This window comes from Staurois parvus, unplaced genomic scaffold (genome assembly GCF_062004578.1).
Source record: "Staurois parvus isolate SC_StPar_1 unplaced genomic scaffold, SC_StPar_1.0 ptg000283l, whole genome shotgun sequence".
NCBI lineage: Eukaryota > Metazoa > Chordata > Amphibia > Anura > Ranidae > Staurois > Staurois parvus.
The window spans coordinates 7,209,309-7,230,067 of record NW_028318079.1 but is presented as its reverse complement, the minus strand read 5'-3'; the positions used below and the strand labels follow the sequence as shown (position 1 = coordinate 7,230,067).

The 20,759-nt window shown below is 41.7% G+C and overlaps 1 protein-coding gene across 1 annotated transcript in view; it reads left to right on the top strand.

Moving 5' to 3' along the window:
• Nucleotides 1–20,759, top strand: part of IL17RE (interleukin 17 receptor E) — a 114,065-nt gene that overhangs the window by 80,337 nt on the left and 12,969 nt on the right. The window contains exons 9-13 of the mRNA XM_089682065.1: nt 10,067–10,236; nt 11,189–11,236; nt 13,055–13,100; nt 15,326–15,480; nt 19,762–19,821. Of these exons, the coding sequence (XP_089538191.1) occupies nt 10,067–10,236; nt 11,189–11,236; nt 13,055–13,100; nt 15,326–15,480; nt 19,762–19,821 (479 nt within the window). The remainder of the gene's footprint in view (nt 1–10,066; nt 10,237–11,188; nt 11,237–13,054; nt 13,101–15,325; nt 15,481–19,761; nt 19,822–20,759) is intronic.

Genomic DNA, 20,759 nt, shown 5'->3' with positions numbered 1-20,759 from the left:
TATTTACCATTTAAAGGCTGTGGGGTCTATTTATCAAACATTCATTGGACGAATGTCAGAGACCTTTCTGCAGGCTGAACTAAATGTCACTGTCAGGGGCGGACTGACAACTCATGGGGCCTCCGGGCAATAGGGGATCATGGGACCCCTGTGTCCTTGCCCAAACTCAAAAAAGCCTATGAAATAGGTACCGGGGGCATCTCATGGGGCCCCCTACTGACCCCGGGCCCTTGGGCAGTGCCCGAGTTTCCAAATGGTCAGTCCACCCCTGGTCACTGTATGTTGTCCAATAGATTCATTCTTGTATCATCAGCTCCATCTAGTGATCATTTTCTGAAATACCTCAATGGGTAAATGACCACTTTTTTGGCCACTAGATGGCGATAATGCTATAGGAGTTAATCTATTTGAAAATACGGTGGAATTTAGTTTAGTTAGTACAAATACACTATATTTCCAAAAGTATTGGTCGGCCTGCCTTTACACGCGCATGAACTTTAATGGCATCCCAGTCTTAGTCCGTAGGGTTCAATATTGAGTTGGCCCATTCTTTATTATTTAGATGAACATAGTTACATATAGTTACATAGTTAGTCTGGCTGAAATAATACAAAAGTCCATCCAGTGCAACCATTAAAAAAAAAAAGTTATAATCCTACACCCACAGTTGATCCAGAGGAAGGCAAAGAAACACAGCAAAGCATGACCCAATTTGCTCCTGCAGGGAAAAAAATTCCTTCCTGATCCCCCGAGAGGCAATCGGATATTCCCTGGTTCAACTTTACCTATAAATGTTCAAATCCCAACCATGGCACCACCTGCCTGGAGTTTACATCGTCTCCCTGTGCCTGCGTGGGTTTCCTCTGGGTACTCCAGTTTCCTTCCACACTCCAAAGACATGCTGGTAGGTTAATTGGCTCCTGTCTAAATTGCCCCTAGTATGTACTGTATGTATGTAAGTTAGGGACCTTAGACTGTACACCAATTGAGGGTTAGGGACTGATGTGAATGTACAATATATGTATGTGTAAAGTGCTGCGTAAATTGACGGCGCTATAGAAGTACCTGAAATAAATAAATAAAAATCAGGAAAATCACATATACATATATATGTGTATATATATATATATATATATATATATATATATATATATTGTGGGAACTCGCTTCAAGTGGTAGAGCTCTTCTCGTTAAAGCACACAGCAAACTTCTTCTTTAAGGGCCTTTTTGCCCAATTTTATTTAAAAGAAAGTTCACATAACACAAATGCTTCCCACACAGGGGTATCCACGATCAAACAAATTCAGCCTTCTGGCTCTTTCAGCTACACAGCTCACTGTCTGTCTCCTGCAGACTCTTCCCAAATTATGACCACTAGCACACAGCTAGTCTGGCTTCCACCTGACTCCAAGGCAGCGACCTCCCGTCTGCCGGGGTGGAGCCCTCCTGACTCCTATCTGCCGGGGTGGAGCCCTCCTGACTCCGTTTGCCAGGGTGGAGCCCAGAATCATGGCCTGGCCTCCCCTAAAAGGCCTGCACACACCTGTGCAATCAGCACGCTGGCTGCTCCCAAAATATGGGCCCAGGATTGGAGATTTCATCCCTCCCAAATCTCTAAGAAATCTCCAGGCTACAGGTCCCAAAACAGGCTTTACCAACCAAAGAGGAAACTGATAAACCAGTTTCCTCTGGATCATATTCCACTTTTGATCCCTCTAAATGGGTTCAGCTCTGCCCATGGCCGCTTACCTCCCCCCCCTCCTCCCCAATGTCCCCTTATCTATTGATTCTCTATTTCCCTTTTTAACCAACTGCCACTCTCCTAATCCACAAATGTCCCGCTCTCCCTCCTCCACTTCCCAACCAGGTATCACTTGTCTCTGCAGTCCAAATGTATTACAAAATTCTTCCATATCCTCCGGGAATCTTAAGATAGCTGTAGTTCCATCCCTCCACCCAATTAAACTTAAGTCACGTCCCCATCTGTATTTCACGCTTCGTTTTTTCATCTCTTCTAGTAGGGGTTTCAATGATCTCTTCCTTCTCAGGGTCTCTGCTGTCAAATCTGCTTAAATTTGGATATTTTTCCCTCCATATGTAATATTTGTTCTTCCTTTAATCTTTTTCCATATCTCTTCTCTGTCTCCATAATTATGGAATTTAACAATTATATCCCTTGGTTTTTCTATTTCTTTTCCTTGTTGATACTTCCCAATCCTATATACTTCATCCAGTTTAAACATCTCCTCATCCAATTTATCCATTATGGAGTTCAAGATTTTACCAGATAGCTCTTTTAGATCTTCCCCCTGTGTTAGTTCTGGAACTCCTCTTACTCTAATATTATTTCTCCTTTCTCTATTTTCTTGTTCTTCCATCCTATAGAGCAATCTGTTATGTTTTTTTCTATCTTCAATTATCCATTTCTCCAATTTTGGGATGATCTGAGCTTGGGCTTGTACCTTCTCCTCCATTTCCTCCACCCTAGTTAACAATTGTCCCAGATCTTCCCGGATCATCCCCATCTCTTGCTTTATTGAATTTTCCAAACCTTTAAACATCTCCGCCATTTCTTTTTTATTAGGTAATTGCATATCTCTTTCCAACTCTCTCGGTTCAATACTTTCCGTTTGATTATTGTATACTGGGCCCAGGGAAAGTCTCGGACTATTATCCATACTTATTTCCAGATCACTTTTATCATTTATTCCCTGAGTTCTTTCTGGGGTAACATTTCCCTGTGACACGTACTTCTTAATCGTGCCGGTTTGGATGTTCTTAGGCCCGCTCCCTTTGGTATTTTTACCTTTCATTTTCAGTTTTTCCTGGCCCTCACCAAAGGGCCACTTTTTCCTTATTTCCACTTTAGCTGCTATATATATATATATATAGTGTCTTATTACACACACAGGGAAATCCAGTGCACAAATCCCATATATATGAGAAGAAAGGGAGAGAAAAAAAAAAAAACCAAGAATCCAGCAAATATATCCAGTGTATATGGAGAGTTATGTAAAAGAAGATCAAAGAGACCTGCAGAGAGGTCCCATTAATCACTCACCCTCCTCGTTGGGATTAGCTGGCCTCTCCCAACTTCTCTTGGTGGGAATCTTGTGAAAGTCTCTTTAAACCTTGTCTTCCTTTCCGTATTCTCCTGGATTATAAATGGTACTATGGTTGGAGATGAAATGAAGGTGTTGGTATGGAGATATTGATATAAGAGCAATCAAAGTAGTGTGGAAACAATATGAGGATGAAAATATAGGTATGGAGGTAATATGGAGGCAATATAGCGGTGCTGGTATAGATATGCAGGTATTATGAAGACAATGTGAATACGTTGTTAAGGTATGGAGGATGTATGCCGACTCTATGGAGACGATGGTGTGGGTCTGGATATAGTTATGGAGCTTATAGTTTGTGGTATATCTTCTGAATCTGCAAGGGGAATGCCGGCTTTTTCCCCTTCCTTCATTCACCCGACTGCCGTGAACGCCGGGACGCCGGCATTTTCCCCCACTCCCCGAGCTCCTCCGCGTCCGCCCACGTGTCTGCTCAGCTGTGCCGCCGTCACCTAGGCAACCCTGCTCTTCATCCGGGGCTGTCGCAGTATTCACCCGGGGATCGGGAGATCAGACTTCTCGCCCCGAAAGCTCGCTGCCACGCTGCCTCCGAGACCTGGCCTGGGGGGGGGGTGGGGAGGGGGAAGGGAGGGGGGGAGGAGCTGGCAGGGGGGGAGGGTTGGGGAGGGGGGGGGTCGGGGAGAGGTGAGGGTGGGAGGGAAATGGATGATAAGGGTAATACTCTGCAGGATAGAGAGAGGTATTAAAAGCAAGTGTAAAGAGAAGGAGGATAGTTGTGAGATCTCTAGTTAAAAGGGAAAAAAGAAGGGTATAAAAAGGATGGAAGATTTACAAATCATCACTTATAATGTAAAGGGGTTAAATTGTCCTGGGAAGAGATTTAGGTTAGTTAAAGAATTACACCATCAAGCAGTTTCGGTGGTTTTTTTGCAGGAGACACATTTGGAGATAGAGTCCAAGGTGAAATTGAAGTCTAGAGATTACCCAACATGGTATTATGCAGATTCCCCGATTAAGAGAGCTAAAGGGGTGGCAATAGGGTTCAGAAAAAATATAAGATTTGAACTGAAAGACAGGAAAGTGGACCCAGAGGGGAGATATTTGTTCTTCAAGGATAAAATACAAGAGGTGGAGTGCACAGTAGCTAATATATACTGTCCAAATAAAAAACCAGAGGAGTACTTGAAGGGTGTGTTAAAAAAGTTGATGGATTTTAAAGAGGGGTGTTTAATAGTGGCGGGAGATTTTAATTTTTGTATGGATCCACAAAATGATACAACCTCTAATGTGCAGCGAGAGGGGAGTAGATCTTTGAGACTATTAAAAAAGGTGATCCATGAATGCCAATTGGTAGATGCATGGAGAATCTTGCATATGAAAGATAGAGACTACACATTCTTCTCAAATGCACATCAGATGTACTCAAGGTTGGACTATGTATTGATAGAACATCACTTCATAGACTCAATGGTTAAAGCAGATATAGGAGTAATGACTCTCTCGGATCATGCCCCTGTTGTATTGAGGATGGGATGGGGAAAGAGGAGAACAGAAGGGGTAGGTTGGAGGCTGAATGAAGCGCTTCTCAAGGACAAGGATATTGCACAGAGGATTGGAAAGGAAATTGAGAGATTCTTTAGAGAGAATGAGACTGAGGATGTGTCTAAGGCAACAGTATGGGAGGCTCACAAGTCATATATAAGAGGAATTTTGATTGCAATTGGGGCAAGAAAGAAAAGAGAAAGAAGAGAAAAAATTAGTGGGTTCTTAAAAGATATATCGGAGCTAGAACAGATACACAAAAACAGATTGCTAAAAGAAATCAAGCAGGAGATAATAAAAAAGAAAGAGGAACTGGAAACTCTGATGGAAGAGGAGAGAAGGAGAGTGTATAATAAAGTGCTAAGTGAAAACTATAAATGGGGAGATAGGCCGGGAAAATATCTGATGAGAACCTTAAGGAAAAAAAAAAATAGGAATTATATAGATAAAATGAAAAGCCCCAAGGGAGAATTGGTCCACTCAAATAAAGAGATTGCAAAGATGTTTGTAGAGTATTACAGGAAATTGTATAACATCACCCCATACGATGAAGTAATTAATATGGAAAAAGTAAAAAGGGAAAAAAGGAAGATGTATCTAAAAAATGCGGGATTACCGAAAATAAAAGAGGACCAACTAAATTCCCTTGAAGCAGAGATTACACAAGAAGAGATAAAGGTAGTAGTAAAAAGTATGGAGATGGGGAAGAGTCCAGGACCAGATGGTTATACAGTAGGGTACTATAAAAAATTTAGTGAAATATTAAACCCCAAATTGGAAAAATATATGAACGCCCTGGGAGGAGAGATGGATATGAGAGGAGAATCTTTACAGGCTCATGTGGTACTGTTACATAAAGAAGGGAAAGACGCCTCGCAATGTTCGAGTTATAGGCCCATCTCACTGTTGAATTTAGACACTAAGATATATGCAAAGGTCCTAGCGAATAGGTTGAAGGAGTTTATGCCTGAATGGATACATGGAGATCAGGTGGGCTTTGTCCCAGGTAGAGAGGGCAGGGACAATGGGCTGAGATCCCTGATGCTGATACAGAGAAGTAAAAAAGGGGAGGTACCGGTGGTGGCCCTATCAATTGACGCAGAAAAGGCCTTTGATAGAGTAGACTGGGGCTTCATGATGGACACCTTAGAAAACCTGGGAATTGGAGGTAGAATGAGGGAATGGATTGGAAAACTGTACAGTAAACCCTCTGCAGTGGTAATAGTAAATGGGGAAAAAACAGAGCCCATCGGGATGTCAAATGGAACAAGGCAGGGATGCCCTTTGTCCCCCTTATTATACGTTTTGTCACTAGAGCCCCTTTTATCAACAATAAGGAAAAACGGAGACATAAAGGGAATCCAGATAGGAAGTGTAGAACATAAACTGGCAGCTTTCGCTGATAATCTGCTGTTTTATGTGGGGAATCCCAGGACAACACTCCCAAATCTAATGAAACTGCTGAAGGAATATGGAGAACTATCAAACTTAAAAATCAACCCAACAAAAACTGAGATTTTAAATATAAACATCCCAAAGAGTGAACAAGAAAAAATACAAGAAGAATTTCCCTTTATTTGGAAAGAAAGAGATATAAAATATTTGGGAGTAAGACTTAGCGCGTCGTATAAAAACTTGTATAAGCTAAACTATATTTCTTTATTAAATGAAGTAAAGGGAGAATTAAAAGCATTAGAAAGAGGAATCCCATCGTGGTTAGGTCGTATAAACTTGGTAAAAATGATAATTGTACCAAAAATTATATACAGATTCCAAATGATACCAATTAAACTCCCAGAAACTTTTTTTAATGTAATAAAAAGAATGATAACGGGATATATCTGGAGGAAGAAAAAACCAAGGGTGTCCCATGCAATACTAAGTAGAGATAAAGAGAAGGGTGGCTTGGGAGTTCCGGATATAAAGAGATATTACAAAGCAGTATTATTAGGGAGAATTTTTGATTGGACGTTTAATTTAGAGGAGAAAAGTTGGGTAAAAATAGAGAATACACTTAGTGGAACTAATTTGAATAGAATAATATGGCTACCGACACAATATAGAGGATTGAAGGAAGATTTAAGTTTGTACACTGTAAATGTATTAAGGGAATGGGATAAAATACACAAATATATGAAATGGGAATTTAATTCTATACTTATGCCACTAAAAAACACAGAATTTTTTCCACCAGGTAGAGAAGAGATAACAGGTAGATGGCTTATAAAGGAGGATGTCCAACTCAGAGATATAATGGGGCATGGGAAACTGAAGACCTTTAAAGAGTTGGAAAAGGAAAAGGGAAATATATTCACTAGATTAGATGAGTGGCGTTATCATCAATTAAAAAGTTTTTGGGGAAACCTCCCAAAACCCCTGAGAACGAAAAAGGATTGGAATTTGTTTGAAAGGTTGCTGGACTCACGGGGTGATGGGAAACATGGAATAGCTAAAGTATATAGAATTCTCACAGATTTAGACACAAACTCTAAACCATTGCACATTGTGAATTGGGAAAGAGATATGGGGGTGGTATTAGATGAAGGAAAACAGAAGAAAATAAATAGATTAGTTCACGAAAATGCAAGTTTGAGGGATGTAGAATTAAATTACAAGTGTTTGACAAGATGGCACATTGTTCCGAGTGTGGAGGGTAAGATAAGTGTGGAGAAATCACAGTGGTGTTGGCGAGAGTGTGGGGAAGTGGGGACAGTTTTTCATATTTGGTGGGAATGTCCAAAGATTCAAATATTCTGGAAAAAAATAATATATTTAATAGAGAACATCACTGAATTGAACATCGGATTAGACCCTGGGTGGTGCTTGCTACACAGTTCAGAGATATCAGTTAGTAAGTATAAGAAATTAGGTTTAGGGTACTATCTGAATGCAGCAAAAAGTCTGATCCCCAAATATTGGAAGAAAAGAGAAATACCGAAAGAGGAGGAGTGGATAGAGAGAGTAAATTGGACTAGGGAGATGGAGAAGACATATTATCTACAGGAAGATAAGTTGGAGATATACCTCGTGAAATGGGAAAAATGGGAAAATTTCGTAATAAGTATGAGAAAGTGAAGAGTAGAATGTTATAGAGAAAAATTGGGTAGGTTATGCTTGCTTTGGATACAAGTCAAGGAAATGCAGAGTGGGGGGGGGGGGATGGGGTCAAGGTTTTAAGAGGGGGGTAATTGAAACAATAAGAAAAAATCGTATATTTATAATGATGGAGATGAAATTGTTTATGGTTATTTATGTGAAAAATTACTAATAAATATTTAAATAAATAAAAAAAAAAAAAAAAAAACCAGTTTCCTCTGCATTAGGAGATCTGCCTGGAGCCCCTCAACCTCTATGGTTGGGAATCATGGGTCTCCATCGTGCTTTCCACCGTGGCAGGATACCGCACTGCCACAATATATATATATAGTTACATAGTTAGTCTGGCTGAAAAAAGCCAAAAGTCCATCCAGTTCAACCATTAAAAAAAAAAAGTTAGAATCCTACACCCACAGTTGATCCAGAGAAAGGCAATAAAACCCAGCAAAGCATGATCCAATTTGCTCCTGCAGAGAAAAAAATTCCTTCCTGACCCCCCGAGAGGCAATCCGATATTCCCTGGATCAACTTTACCTATAAATGTTAGTATCCAGTTATATTCTGTGTATCCAAGAAAGAATCCAGGACTTTTTTAAAGCAATCCACTGAGCTGGCCACAACCAACTCTTGAGGAAGTCTATTCCATATTTTCACAGCTCTTACTGTGAAGAAACCTTTCCGTGTTTGGAGATTAGATAGATATTATAAAAGCGGTTTATTTTATCTATAGATATTGAAGTTATCCAACGACCTTAGTTGAATTAATACATGCTAATATATTTGAAGGCTGACATACAGGCCCTTAGGGACCTCGATTGTGCCAATTATGAGCATTTCTATAATATACAAGGATAATATATGAACTAAGATGAGGATAAATAAACTCTCAATATAACTATTGCATGTATATATAAAATGGTTTTATAGATGAGCTATAAGCAACTTTTTCTGCCTCTAGGTAATGTTGACATTTTATATCTAATTATTGTTTGGATGATGTCAATTACAAACTTACCTAAAATTGTGCGGATATTACAGAACTGTTGAATATCTTTGACTATGTCTTAAAACCTTAATAAAAATGTATTGATTAAACAAAAAAAAAATTGAGTTGGCCCCGCCCTTTGCAGCTATAACAGCTTCAACTCTTCTGGGAAGGCCGTCCACAAGGTTTAGGATGCTGTCTATGGGAAGGTTGGACCATTCTTCCAGAAGCACATTTGTGAGGTCAGGCACTGATGTCGGGGGAGGAGGCCTGGCTCACAGTCTCCACTCTAATTCATCCCAAAGGTGTTCTGTGGGGTTGAGGTCAGGACAGTGCAGGCCAGTCGAGTTCCTCCACCCCAAACTGGCTCCTCCGTGTCTTTATGGGCCTTGCTTTGTGCACTGGTGCGCAGTCATGTTGGAACAGGAAGGGGCCATCCCCAAACTCTTCCCACAAAGTTGGGAGCATGAAACTGTCCAAAATGTTTTGGTATGCTGAAACCTTAAGAGTTCTCTTCACTGGAACTAGGGGGCCAAGCCCAACCCCTGAAAAACAACCCCACACCACAATCCCCCCTCCACCAAACTTTACACTTGGCACAATGCAGTCAGGCAAGTACCGTTCTCCTGGCAACTGCCAAACCCAGACACACCCATCGGATTGCCAGATGGGATTGGTCACTCCAGAGAACACATCTCCACTGCTCTAGAGTCCAGTGGTGACATGCTTTACACCACAGCATCCGACGCTTTGCATTGCACTTGGTGATGTAAGGCTTGGATGCAGCTGCTTGACCATGTAAACCCATTCCATGAAGCTCTCTACACACGGTTGTTGTGCTAACTGAAGGCCACATGAAGTTTGGAGGTCTTTAGCTATTGACTCTGCAGACAGTTGGTGACTTCTGCGCACTGTGCACACTGACCCCGCTCTGTCATTTGACGTGGCCTACTACTTGGTGGCTGAGTGGCTGTTGTTCCCAGTTGCTTCCACTTTCTTATAATCCCACTAACAGTTGACCGTGGAATATTTAGTAGCCAGGAAATGTCACGGATGGACTTATTGCACAGGTGACAACCTATCACAGGACCACGCTTGGAGTCACTGAGCTCCTGAGAGCGACCCATTCTTTCACCAATGTTTGTAGAAGCAGTCTGCATGCCTAGGTGATGATTGTATACACCTGTGTCCATGGAGGGGATTGGAACACATGAATCACATGATTTGGAGGGCTGGCACAATACTTTTGGCAATATAGTGTATGTCTGACATTCGTGCAAAAAATGTTTTATAGCTCCCTGTGTGTTCTTTTATATTATTATGTTCCATGCTTCATTAAAATAACTTGATCTTCTTACAGATTTTGCAGATCTGATGAGGGAGTCTGCAAAGAAGATAACATTTAAACCTAACACCATGACCGTTCACTATGATAGCCCTTGCCAGATAAGGCCCAATGTTTCTCTGTGCAGAAAGCAAAATGGAAGCTGCATGACGGTCCCTGACGCCAACATAAAAGACGATGATACGGTGAGTTTGGATTAACTTGATTTGGGAGATTTCGATTTCTTTTGTCAACGTTCGCTTAAAGTATACGTGAACCCTCACCGTGTAAAACAACTCATTCAGTTTAACCCCCGGTTCACATCTGTGCGGGTGGTGCCGCTGCGGATCCGCACGAAAATCCGTGCAGCCCAGGGGTGGACTGACCATTTGGAAACTCGGGCACTGCCCGAGGGCCCGGAGTCAGTATGGGGCCCCATGAGATGCCCCTGGTACCTTTTTCATAGGCTTTTTTGAGTTTGGGCAAGGACACGGGCCCCATGATCCCCTATTGCCCGGGGGCCCCATGAGCTATCAGTCTGCCCCTGGTGCAGCCGCACCACCCGCACAGAGAAATGCGGACTCGCGGGCAGGTGCCATTAGTTCTAATGGCACGCCGCCCGCACTGGAAAACGCAACCGTACTGGGAACCGAGGTTCCCACAGCCCGCACAGCCGCATATATGTGAACCGGGGGTGAAAAAGAAATGAAAGGCAAAACATTCAGATATAGATGTAAAAAACATTAGAAATACCCCTTTTACCTTTTATTTATAAATAATCACACCCTCTGTTTTCAGATGCATAAGGAGCTCAGAGAGCTGGGGGAGGAGAAACAGCCCCACATGGAAGAAAAATATATTTGGAATACAACAATTTTGGCCATATTCAATATATATTTATATATATATATATATATATATATATACTGTATGTTGAAATGCGTTTTTATTACATATTGAAATATATTTTAAAAAAAACTTCTTGGGGGGGAGGGGGGGAGGGGCGGAGGGGATTTGGGTGCTGACTGGAGTTGGGACGCAGATCTAGAATTAGAACCACAAAATATCGAGCTACTTAACACACAATACATTTGTTGAATATTCGTTTGTCCTGTGGTGCTGATAGTAATTTTTTTGTGTTCAATTATTTTATTCCAGAAATATTACATTTCCAACATCGATAGAAACCCCAACCTATGTTTTAAGGTAAGAGCTTGCTGGGCCAGATGATATAGACCTGACCAAGAGAGACCCTGTCATCAACATAAAAAACTGCATGTAAAATCACGACAACAAAAAAAAAAGCATAGATTTTAAATACTTACTACGAGTTTTTTATTTCCACAGATTCGTTTTTTTATTTACTTGCAATATGTCTTTAAACTTCCTAGAAAGTTTGACTCCAGGAAGAGTCAGTTCATTAGCACAGTCTCCTCCATCCTTGGACATGATAGCTCCCTTGTTTTTGGAGTGTCTAATTGCTGTCTGTGCTGGCCCAGCTCCTGTGTCCATCTACATAAACTTTCATGCAGGTGCTGGGAGAGGAGTAAAGGGGAATACTATAGATACACAGAATATAACTGGATATAACCTTTATAGGTAAAGTTGATCCAGGGAATATCTGATTGCCTCTCGGGGGATCAGGAAGGAATTTTTTTCCCAGCAGGAGCAAATTGGATTGTGCTTTGCTGGGGTTTTTTTGGCCTTCCTCTGGATCAACTGTGGATATAGGATTATAACTTTTTTTTTTTTCAAATGGTTGAACTGGATGGACTTTTGTCTTTTTTCAGCCAGACTAACTATGTAACTATGTAGAGTGTGACTTGAGTGACAGCTCTGAGTCTGCTGGGGCTGCTGACATCACCTCCAAGATGGTGGCACCCAGCAGACATCTTTTTTGGATGTCTACATAAGGAAAGATTTACAGGGCAATAACAGGCATACAATCATTTTACAGGCACATACAATCTTCTGATGATATGAATAGCTGGTGACAACCCACGTGGAAGAAAAATCTATTTGAAATATATTTTTAAAAATATTCTTCACAAATATATTGACATATATTCGAAATGCTACAATTTTGGCCATATTCAATATATTTCAAAACATACCCGACAGGCAAGAGTCTGCCTATCAGTTCTATACACAATGCCGGGGGCTGCAGCCCCTAGATTGAACCCCTGCCCAGGTCTGTGGCAGTGAAAGGATTAAATTGCTCTGTTAGTTTTGTACCTGCTAATAATAAAGCTTAAAAAAGTACCAAAAAACACAAAACATATTGTAATTGAATGTTATTAAAATTACCTTTACTTTTCAAACAGCAGCAATGAAATTTTTTTTAAAGTGCAATGCAATATGACTACCTGGAGGCATCTGTGCACAAGGTGTACAGAACTCCCCCCAGAAATGTCATTTCCTGCTTGTGTGACTGCCTCACTGATTTTCCCAGAAGTCTGCAATACGATACAAGTCAGATTTTAGGCACTCCCTGCAACAAAAATGTCATTTTTTTGGGGTGAGATACTCCGAAAGGGAAATCACATCTAAAGGGATGCAGACCCTGCCACTTTCCTCATTAGAACCCTGCAAGTGCAGCAGCTGATTGATCATTATAAAGTCACCCCCATTCACATTCACTTTGCACATGGACACAGACAAACAAACAGCTATTTCTTCAGAATAACAAAAGGTAGGAATCTGCAACAAAGTTTGTCAAAATCTGTGCAATGTACGTAGATCACCCAGAGGGAAGGTTTTTTTTTCTCAACAAACGTGGAGTTACTCTTTAAAAATGTCCTATCAATTTCATAGTTGATGGAGGAATATATCTGCATACTGGATGGCGAGTGGTTGGACTAGTATAGAGTGTTCACCAGTGATGACTGTATCATGTATGATTGTATCATGTATGTTCTGGTTGGCATGTCAAGAGCATGGTCAGCTCTTCCTGAACGCACCAGTTTTGTTAGATGTATTATGAAACATTTTTTTATTTTATTCTTTTGTGTTCTTTTTTTTCAGTTCACATTAGGGAACCACATCTATGTCAAATGTCCGAGCAACAGTGGTAAGTTCTATTATTGGCATTTAATAAAAATATACTTTATGGCCATAAGTATAATGGTGGACATTCCTCTAACTCATTGAGTTGTTCCTAGTGAAGGGTACTACACCATGCAAAGACATTTTAAGCAGTTGCGAGCTTCCGAACGGTAACGGTTTGGGGAAGGTCCAGCATGACTGCCCCCGCCCCCGTGTACAAAGCCATCTCCACCAAGACATGGTTTGATGAGTTTGATGTGGAGGACCTCCAGTGGTCTGCACAAAGCCCTGACCTCAACCCAACTGAAGACCACTGGGATGAATTGGAACACAGACTGTGGTCCAGGTCTTGTTATCCAACATCAGCTCCTAACTTTACAAATGTTCTTTTGGCTAAATGAGCACAAATTTCCACAGACACCTTCCAAAATCTTGTAGAGAACCTTCCCAGAAGAGTGGGGGATGTTCACTGCAAAGAGGCGGCAACTCCATAATATTGCTGATCCTCTTCTTTTCTGGTTCCTGTTTATCTCCTGAACAATGGGAGATATCCCCATAGAAGCAGGCACTGGGGGGATCAGGGCCGTCTTACCAGCATCACTGGCCCCTGGGCTAAGTAAAGCTCTGGGGCCCCTACAAGCCCAGCCTGCGCCTACTCTCAAGAATTAAAGTATAAGTACTGTCAATAAAATAGATTTGAAACAATAGAAAGAAAACATGATATAAATCAAAAACTAATCAACACAAAGGGCACAATATGGGGGATGGGGGAGGCAGGAGGCCACAGTTTGGGGGGGGGTGTTTAGGAGGGCACAATACTGGGATCAGGAGTACAGTACAGTACAGCTTCCAGAATGCTGCCTGGGACACTGCCATCCCAGGACAGCTTAATAAAAAGCATGACTGTCCCAGCAAATCCGGGACAGTTGGTAAGTATGATGTCATGCAAGATTATCATGGGGCCCCCATTCACCTGGGGCCCCTGGACGGCCCTACTGGGAAGAAGAGCACCAGCCAGCTGCAGGTAAACATCAGGGCTGGACATGGCTTCTATCAGTGTCCAGCAGAGCACTGGTTAAAGCTTGTAGGAGGAGTTTTCATTTTACTCTAGGAGGATGCAGAACCCTTGACCTCTGTCTGGACAGTGCTGATTGGCCCTGTGCTAATCACATGCACTCTCTCCAAAAAAAAAAAACCTCTCTAGCAATACACACCAAACTGAGCATGTTCAGAGTGACTCCACACGATACATCTTATCAGGGAATAAGAGGGGGGCACTGAAAGAAGGGGAGGATCAGAGAAGACAGGATCAAACAGCATGTTTACAAAATTCAGAGGATTAACCCCTTAGGTTCCACAGTGAGTATAACAAGCATGCGTTACTGCATATACAGACTGATTGTACTGTTGTGGGTTTAGTAACACTTTAAAGCAGTTCTAAAGGCATTTTTTTCTTACCTTAATGCATTCCCTAAATTAGTATAAAAAATGTCCAACTAGTGGTATCGCCCCCTCACCTCTCTTTCTACTTACCTGAGTCCTATCTCGATCCAGCGCTGTGCCCATCTGAAGCGGCTCTGGTCTCTCTTTCTCCTCACAGGCTCAGAGATGGCAATAGGAGCCTGCTGGCAATCAAATCCTGTGAGGAAGGAGTGGTGGGTGAGGCCGAGCCACACTGTGTGTGTCAATGGATGCACACAGCATGGCTCAGGTGCACGTCCACAAATGTGCCACCAAAGCTTCCTATGGTGGTGTACAGAGAAGGGGAGGAGTCAAGAGCCCCGGTGACCACAAAAGAGGAGGTTCCAGGCTGCTCTGTGCAGTATCATTGCACAGAGCAGGTAAGTATAACAAGTTTATTATTTTAATTAAAAAAATACCCTTTACAATGACTTTAATCTCCAGTAAATCTATCGATCACAGTTTACTCTGTAATTGGTACTTTTGCGGCCCCACATCTGATCTGATTAAATGCTTCCTCTTCTCTTATTATCTGCCAGCACTTGTTATAAAATTAATTTTAACAAACAAAACAGGCTTTACTTTTCTGATTGCCAGCATCTGTCCGCTGTCTCCCTGCCAGACATTCACAATGGAATAATGAACTGTTTTTACTCAAGGGGCTGGAAAATTAAAAAAAAAATACATTCATCCGTAAAATGAGGAAATATCGTCTTTATTGCGGTCTTGTATTGCGTAGCTAAAGGGGAAATTAAAACCAAAATGATGATTTGTCTTCCGTATTTGTAGATCGGGTCTGGAAAGTGGATGTTAAATTCAATATCTTCGATGTCCTCCTGAAAATCTCCTCTGAGATTCCGGCCAGTTTCAGTGGGGCGATCTGCTACCAAAACCAGAGTACGGGCACCTGCCACATCCAGTCCGCAGTCTATCATTTTTCAACGGTGAGCAAGAGGATGTAATTAAATTTGACGACAATCTTCAGTTTGTATGTGTAAAAAAATTAGGAATACAACCCAAGACTGACAGATGTACCTAAAACAAGCAAAAATCTATGTTCCGTATACAATAGTAAGAGGTTACTTAACATCGCGATCTCCATAGGCAACGCAAGGACACAGGCTTACTCTATAGTAATGGCGGAGATTGGGTGAAAAACTTCTGTCAGAGATTTTCCTTGGTGTTAGTTCATCTAAGAATCCTCCTTGTCAGCCTAGCCTGCAGACCTTTATTCTAAAAGTTTTGGGTAGCCAGTTCCGCATGGGCGTATCCTTTTCTACCTTCTTACACTGTCCAATTAAATAGGTGATACATTCTCCAATTTGACCTCAAGATGGCACTGTGGTATCATACATGCCATAGGTCAGGGGTGGGCAACTGTGGCCCTCCAGCTGTTGTAGAACTACAAGTCCCATGAGGCATTGCAAAACTGACAGTTACAAGCATGACTCCCAAAGGCAGAGGCATGATGGGACTTGCAGTTCACCAACAGATGGAGGGCCACAGTTGCCTACCCCTGCCATAGGTCATATATGTTAGCAGGTCATGCTATTGATAGCTATGGTTACAGAACAATAGCCAACTGTCAACTGAAATACGACAATGGTGTCTATGTTACCATTGTATCCAATGGCATTTGTTTGAGACCCCTCAAACAAATTCCAAGAAACTTGTATGCCTCCAAGACAAACAGATTCCTATATACACAGTAAGTCTGAGAATAAAATGGGCAGCACTGTGACTAAATGGTTAGCACTTCCGCCTGGCAGTACTTGGGTCGCTGGTTTGAATCCCAACCACGGCACCACCAGCCTGGAGTTTGCATGTTCTCCTTGTATGTGCGTGAGTTTCCTCCCACACGCCCACAAAGACATGCTGGTAGGTTTATTGGCTCCTGTCTAAATTGACCCTAGTATGTGACCAACAGAAGTATCGTCAGGGGAGGGCTGCAGCGCGGAGAGCATAGCTACACATTTCGGAGCATAATTGCTCCTTCTTCAAGCCACAGTCACCCATTAACCTACCAACATGTCTTTGGAGGACGCACAGAAGAACATGCAAGGTAGTGTCCTAGTTGAGATTTGAACCAAGGACCCTACTGCTGCAAGGCAGAAGTGCCAAGTGAGGGTGAATAGACTTGGTGGTGCCCAGTGAATATCTCTCAATACGTAGTAAATTTACATAGCAAATTGCTCAGTGAAAGTGCCTATTCATTTGTTCCAAGAGTTTACACATGAGTGCAAACAAAACATAAACATCAGTGAAACAATAATTAACATAAGTCCATACAGTGTAAAAAATAAGCAAATGACATAGTAAAGTGACCATGTGCAAATAAATATATAGGCCACTAATTCGTGGCTAATAGTGCTGGAAAATGTGAAATACAATATAAAAGTTCATAAAGAAGGTGATGATGAGATCCCAAATGATCTAAGGATGTCCTATGACTGGGACCGTGGGTCAGGTGATATAAAGTAATATGATTGCGCACTCACCAGATACGCAAATCAAATGCGCATTGATCGTAGAAATCACAGGTCATCCAATATCATCGGATGGATCTGGTCAGATGATATTGGATGACCTGTGATTTCTACGATCAATGCGCATTTGATTTGCGTATCTGGTGAGTGCGCAATCAGATTACTGTATATCACCTGACCCACGGTCTCCGTCATAGGACATCCTTAGATCATTTGGGATCTCATCACCTTCTTTATGAACCTTTATATTGTATTTCACATTTTCCAGCACTATTAGCCACGAATTAGTGGCCTATATATTTATTTGCACAAGGTCACTTTACTATGCCATTTGCTTATTAACTTTTCATGTGTTATAGATTTTAGGAGCGCTGCACCCCTCTGTGTTATACTTGTGTCCTTTGAAAGGTCTTATACGGTGCCTTTTGGTGTACAGCTGCTGTTAGTGTTGATTCTATTTAGCGCTCACTTATTTCTCCTGTATTCAGTGTAAAAAATAAGTTCTGGTGTAAATCACAAACAATGTGACAAATTATGGTCCATACATGTGCCAGTGATACTGCAAAACAGCAACGTATCCATCTCCAATACAGTGCCAAGGGATCCAGTGAACACTCCACCACCACTATGCACTCACCACAATGCTACTGGTATAGTAGCAATGATCAATGGTCACTATTCACAATCCTGGGCTGGAGGTCCTCTAAAATGGCCACCAACCCGGATCACCGACACGGCGGCGTGACGTCAGCACGTAGGCTCAGCCCAACGTGTTTCATGCGCATGCACGTCCTCTACCATACACCAGTAGACTCTTTTTTGAACGTTCGAGAATCCTGAACAATCGTTTGTCAGAACATTAAATTTTGCCGTCATCAAGTCAACTAATTTTGTTTGAAACACTTTAAAAATGAAAGATAAAGTTAAAATGCGTGGACGTTCATGCGCATGGAACACGTTGGGTGGAGTATACGTGCTGACGTCATGCCGCCGTGTCCGTGATCCAGAGTGGAGGCCATTTTGGAAGACCTCCAGCTCAGGATTGTGAATAGTGACCATTGTAGCAATCTTGCGTTCAGATATGGGCGCAGTGCCACCATTTTGTCAAGGCACATCCAATTTGATAAGAGCATACATTTCTTCCTCAATCCTTCATTCCCTACCCCCTCCCTTCCTGAGAGGCACAGGGACAGATGTGTGTGTGTTAAAAGAGTCACTGGCAGGCTGGAACAGCAGGGGGCCCAGCACTACAAAGCCCCTCCATAGAGACAGCAGACTCTCTGTCCCAAGGCCTGTGTAAAATCACACCTCCAAACCAAGATAAGATAGTTTTTCCCCTGGACTTGAAAGAAGTTGGAACCTCATAAACCCTACCAGCCAGGTGACAGAAGTTAAATGAACATTCCTCAGGTCAGCTGTCACCTATGTTTCATATCAGGGATTATGAAGCTGTCAGTTTTAATGCAGAGTCCATCCGACGATCCAAAACAAGGTATTGGCAAGTACTCAGAGCCACCCCCCCCCCTGCAGGGGGACTTTAAAAGACAGGCTGGCAAGCCTAAAAAGTTAAGCTAAACACATCTCCTAATTTTAACATCGTAACAGTAGGAGATCAAAGACCTCTCGCTCTGCAACTTGGATCTGCTTACCTAAAGGCTTAAATGGCAAGTAAGTTAACCCTTTAAGTTCTCCCTGTTATCTCTTTGCTGTGCTGTGCTGTTTTCTATGTGTATATATATATGTATATATATATATATATATATATATATCTTAGTTACATTTTCTTTGTAAATATTTTATTGCACCTGTTTGACTCTTTTAGTAATAAATCTTTCTTTCTGAAAGTGTTAAACTGTTTCTAAGCGCTTACTTGCAATTCAAGAATTCCTGCCTTTTGAAGAGACGCTACTGTGTTTGTTTAATCCTCTGCCCAATCGGCCTGCGGTGACCGTATTGGACAGGCGACTTTTCAACCATTACAGTGTATATTGGATAAAGAGAGTTTTCTTTTTTCTCTGTACAAAAGAAGGTGGTGGCTGTGTGAAAGGGTTAGTTGCGTAATTAACCCGACCCAGTAACAAGCGCATTCAGACTGCAGGCACCGATTGTAGTCCATTAGCTGGAAAATCGCTGTGTAGGGTGCAGCTGGGTGTGGCCTTTTTACGCATGTCACATCGCGGTTTTAGATCGGACGGTCCTTCGGTCACGAGTTTGGTGAGAAGGTCTGGGGTCTGACGCCGCGGGCGTGACGTCTTGTTGGTCGTGGTCGTGCGATTGTCGGATGTTGAGGGTGGCGATCGTGCGTCCGTGACAACCATCGATCATTTCTACTATACCAGTAGCATTGTGGTGAGTGCATAGTGGTGGTGGAGTGTTCACTGGATCCCTTGGCACTGTATTGGAGATGGATACGTTGCTGTTTTGCAGTATCACTGGCACATGTATGGACCATAATTTGTCACATTGTTTGTGATTTACACCAGAACTTATTTTTTACACTGTATGAACTTTATTTAATTATTGTTTCACTGATGTTTATGTTTTGTTTGCACTCATGGGTATACTCTTGGATGTTTTACTATACGATTTAGCGCTGCACTTTATACACATCTGTTATTGTGAGATTTATTGTCGTTGTCTCTTGTACTAGCTGCTTTTTGCTACATACAGCACTCGCCATATATTATCTTGCCTTTTAGATATGTTTGTCATATTGAGATGATTTATTTTATCTTTCAGAAGCAATCCAAAAAGATGCAGCTCTATCTCCCTTGGCCTGGCCTCGGTCGGTGCATCAAGGTAGGAACTGCCCCTATCTACCTTTTGTTTGTCTAATCTTTGCAGATAAAGAACAAATATAAAAACAATTCTCCCTAGAGCAGATATACAGTATCTATCTATCCAAACATTGTCAATATTATTTGCTTTACGCCTTTTTATTGGCCACCCCAATCATCTGTTGCATGCCAGGCTGGCAGCGACAGCGCTGTAAGGTGCAGGAGAGCTGGATGCACTAAAGCTGGCCATACACCGGTAGATTCTTGTTCAAATATTCGCAAACTCTGAACATTCGTTCATCAGAGCATTCAATCTTGCCATCATTGAGTCAACTTATTTTGTTCAAAAGACCTTAAAAATTAAAATGTTTTTTTTTTTTTTTTTATATTGGTGATCCCAATCATCTGTTGTACACCAGACTGGCAGCGACAGCGCTATCAGTTGCCAGAGAGCTGGATCAGCTAAAACTGACCTTACACCAGTAAACTCTCATTTGAACATTGTGAAATTCTGAACAATTGTTTGTCAGAGCGTTCAATCTTGCCTTCGTTGAGTCAACTAATTTTGTTCAAAAGACCTTAAAAATGATTAAATAAAAATAAAAAATTAGAATTGATTTTTTTTAATTTATTGGTGATCCCAATCATCTGTTGTACCCCAGGCTGGCAGCGCTGTTAGGTGCCAGATTATTAAGTGTTCTTGCATGGCAGACCACTTACTGTTACCTCACATATATATTCTTATTATAGCCAAATTTACCACCCTAACTCCTCCCACAGTTTTTACACTACATAGACAGTACTATACTGAAACGTGCGGATTGTTCCCGATTGGTGTGCTATTATTTTGTGGAACGTTTCGCCCAATGGTTCACAAAATATCGGTGTTTTTGTGGTGAAATTGGTCCCATAGGAATGAATGGCGGAATGTTCAAAACTAGAGTGGGAGCTGACAAAAGC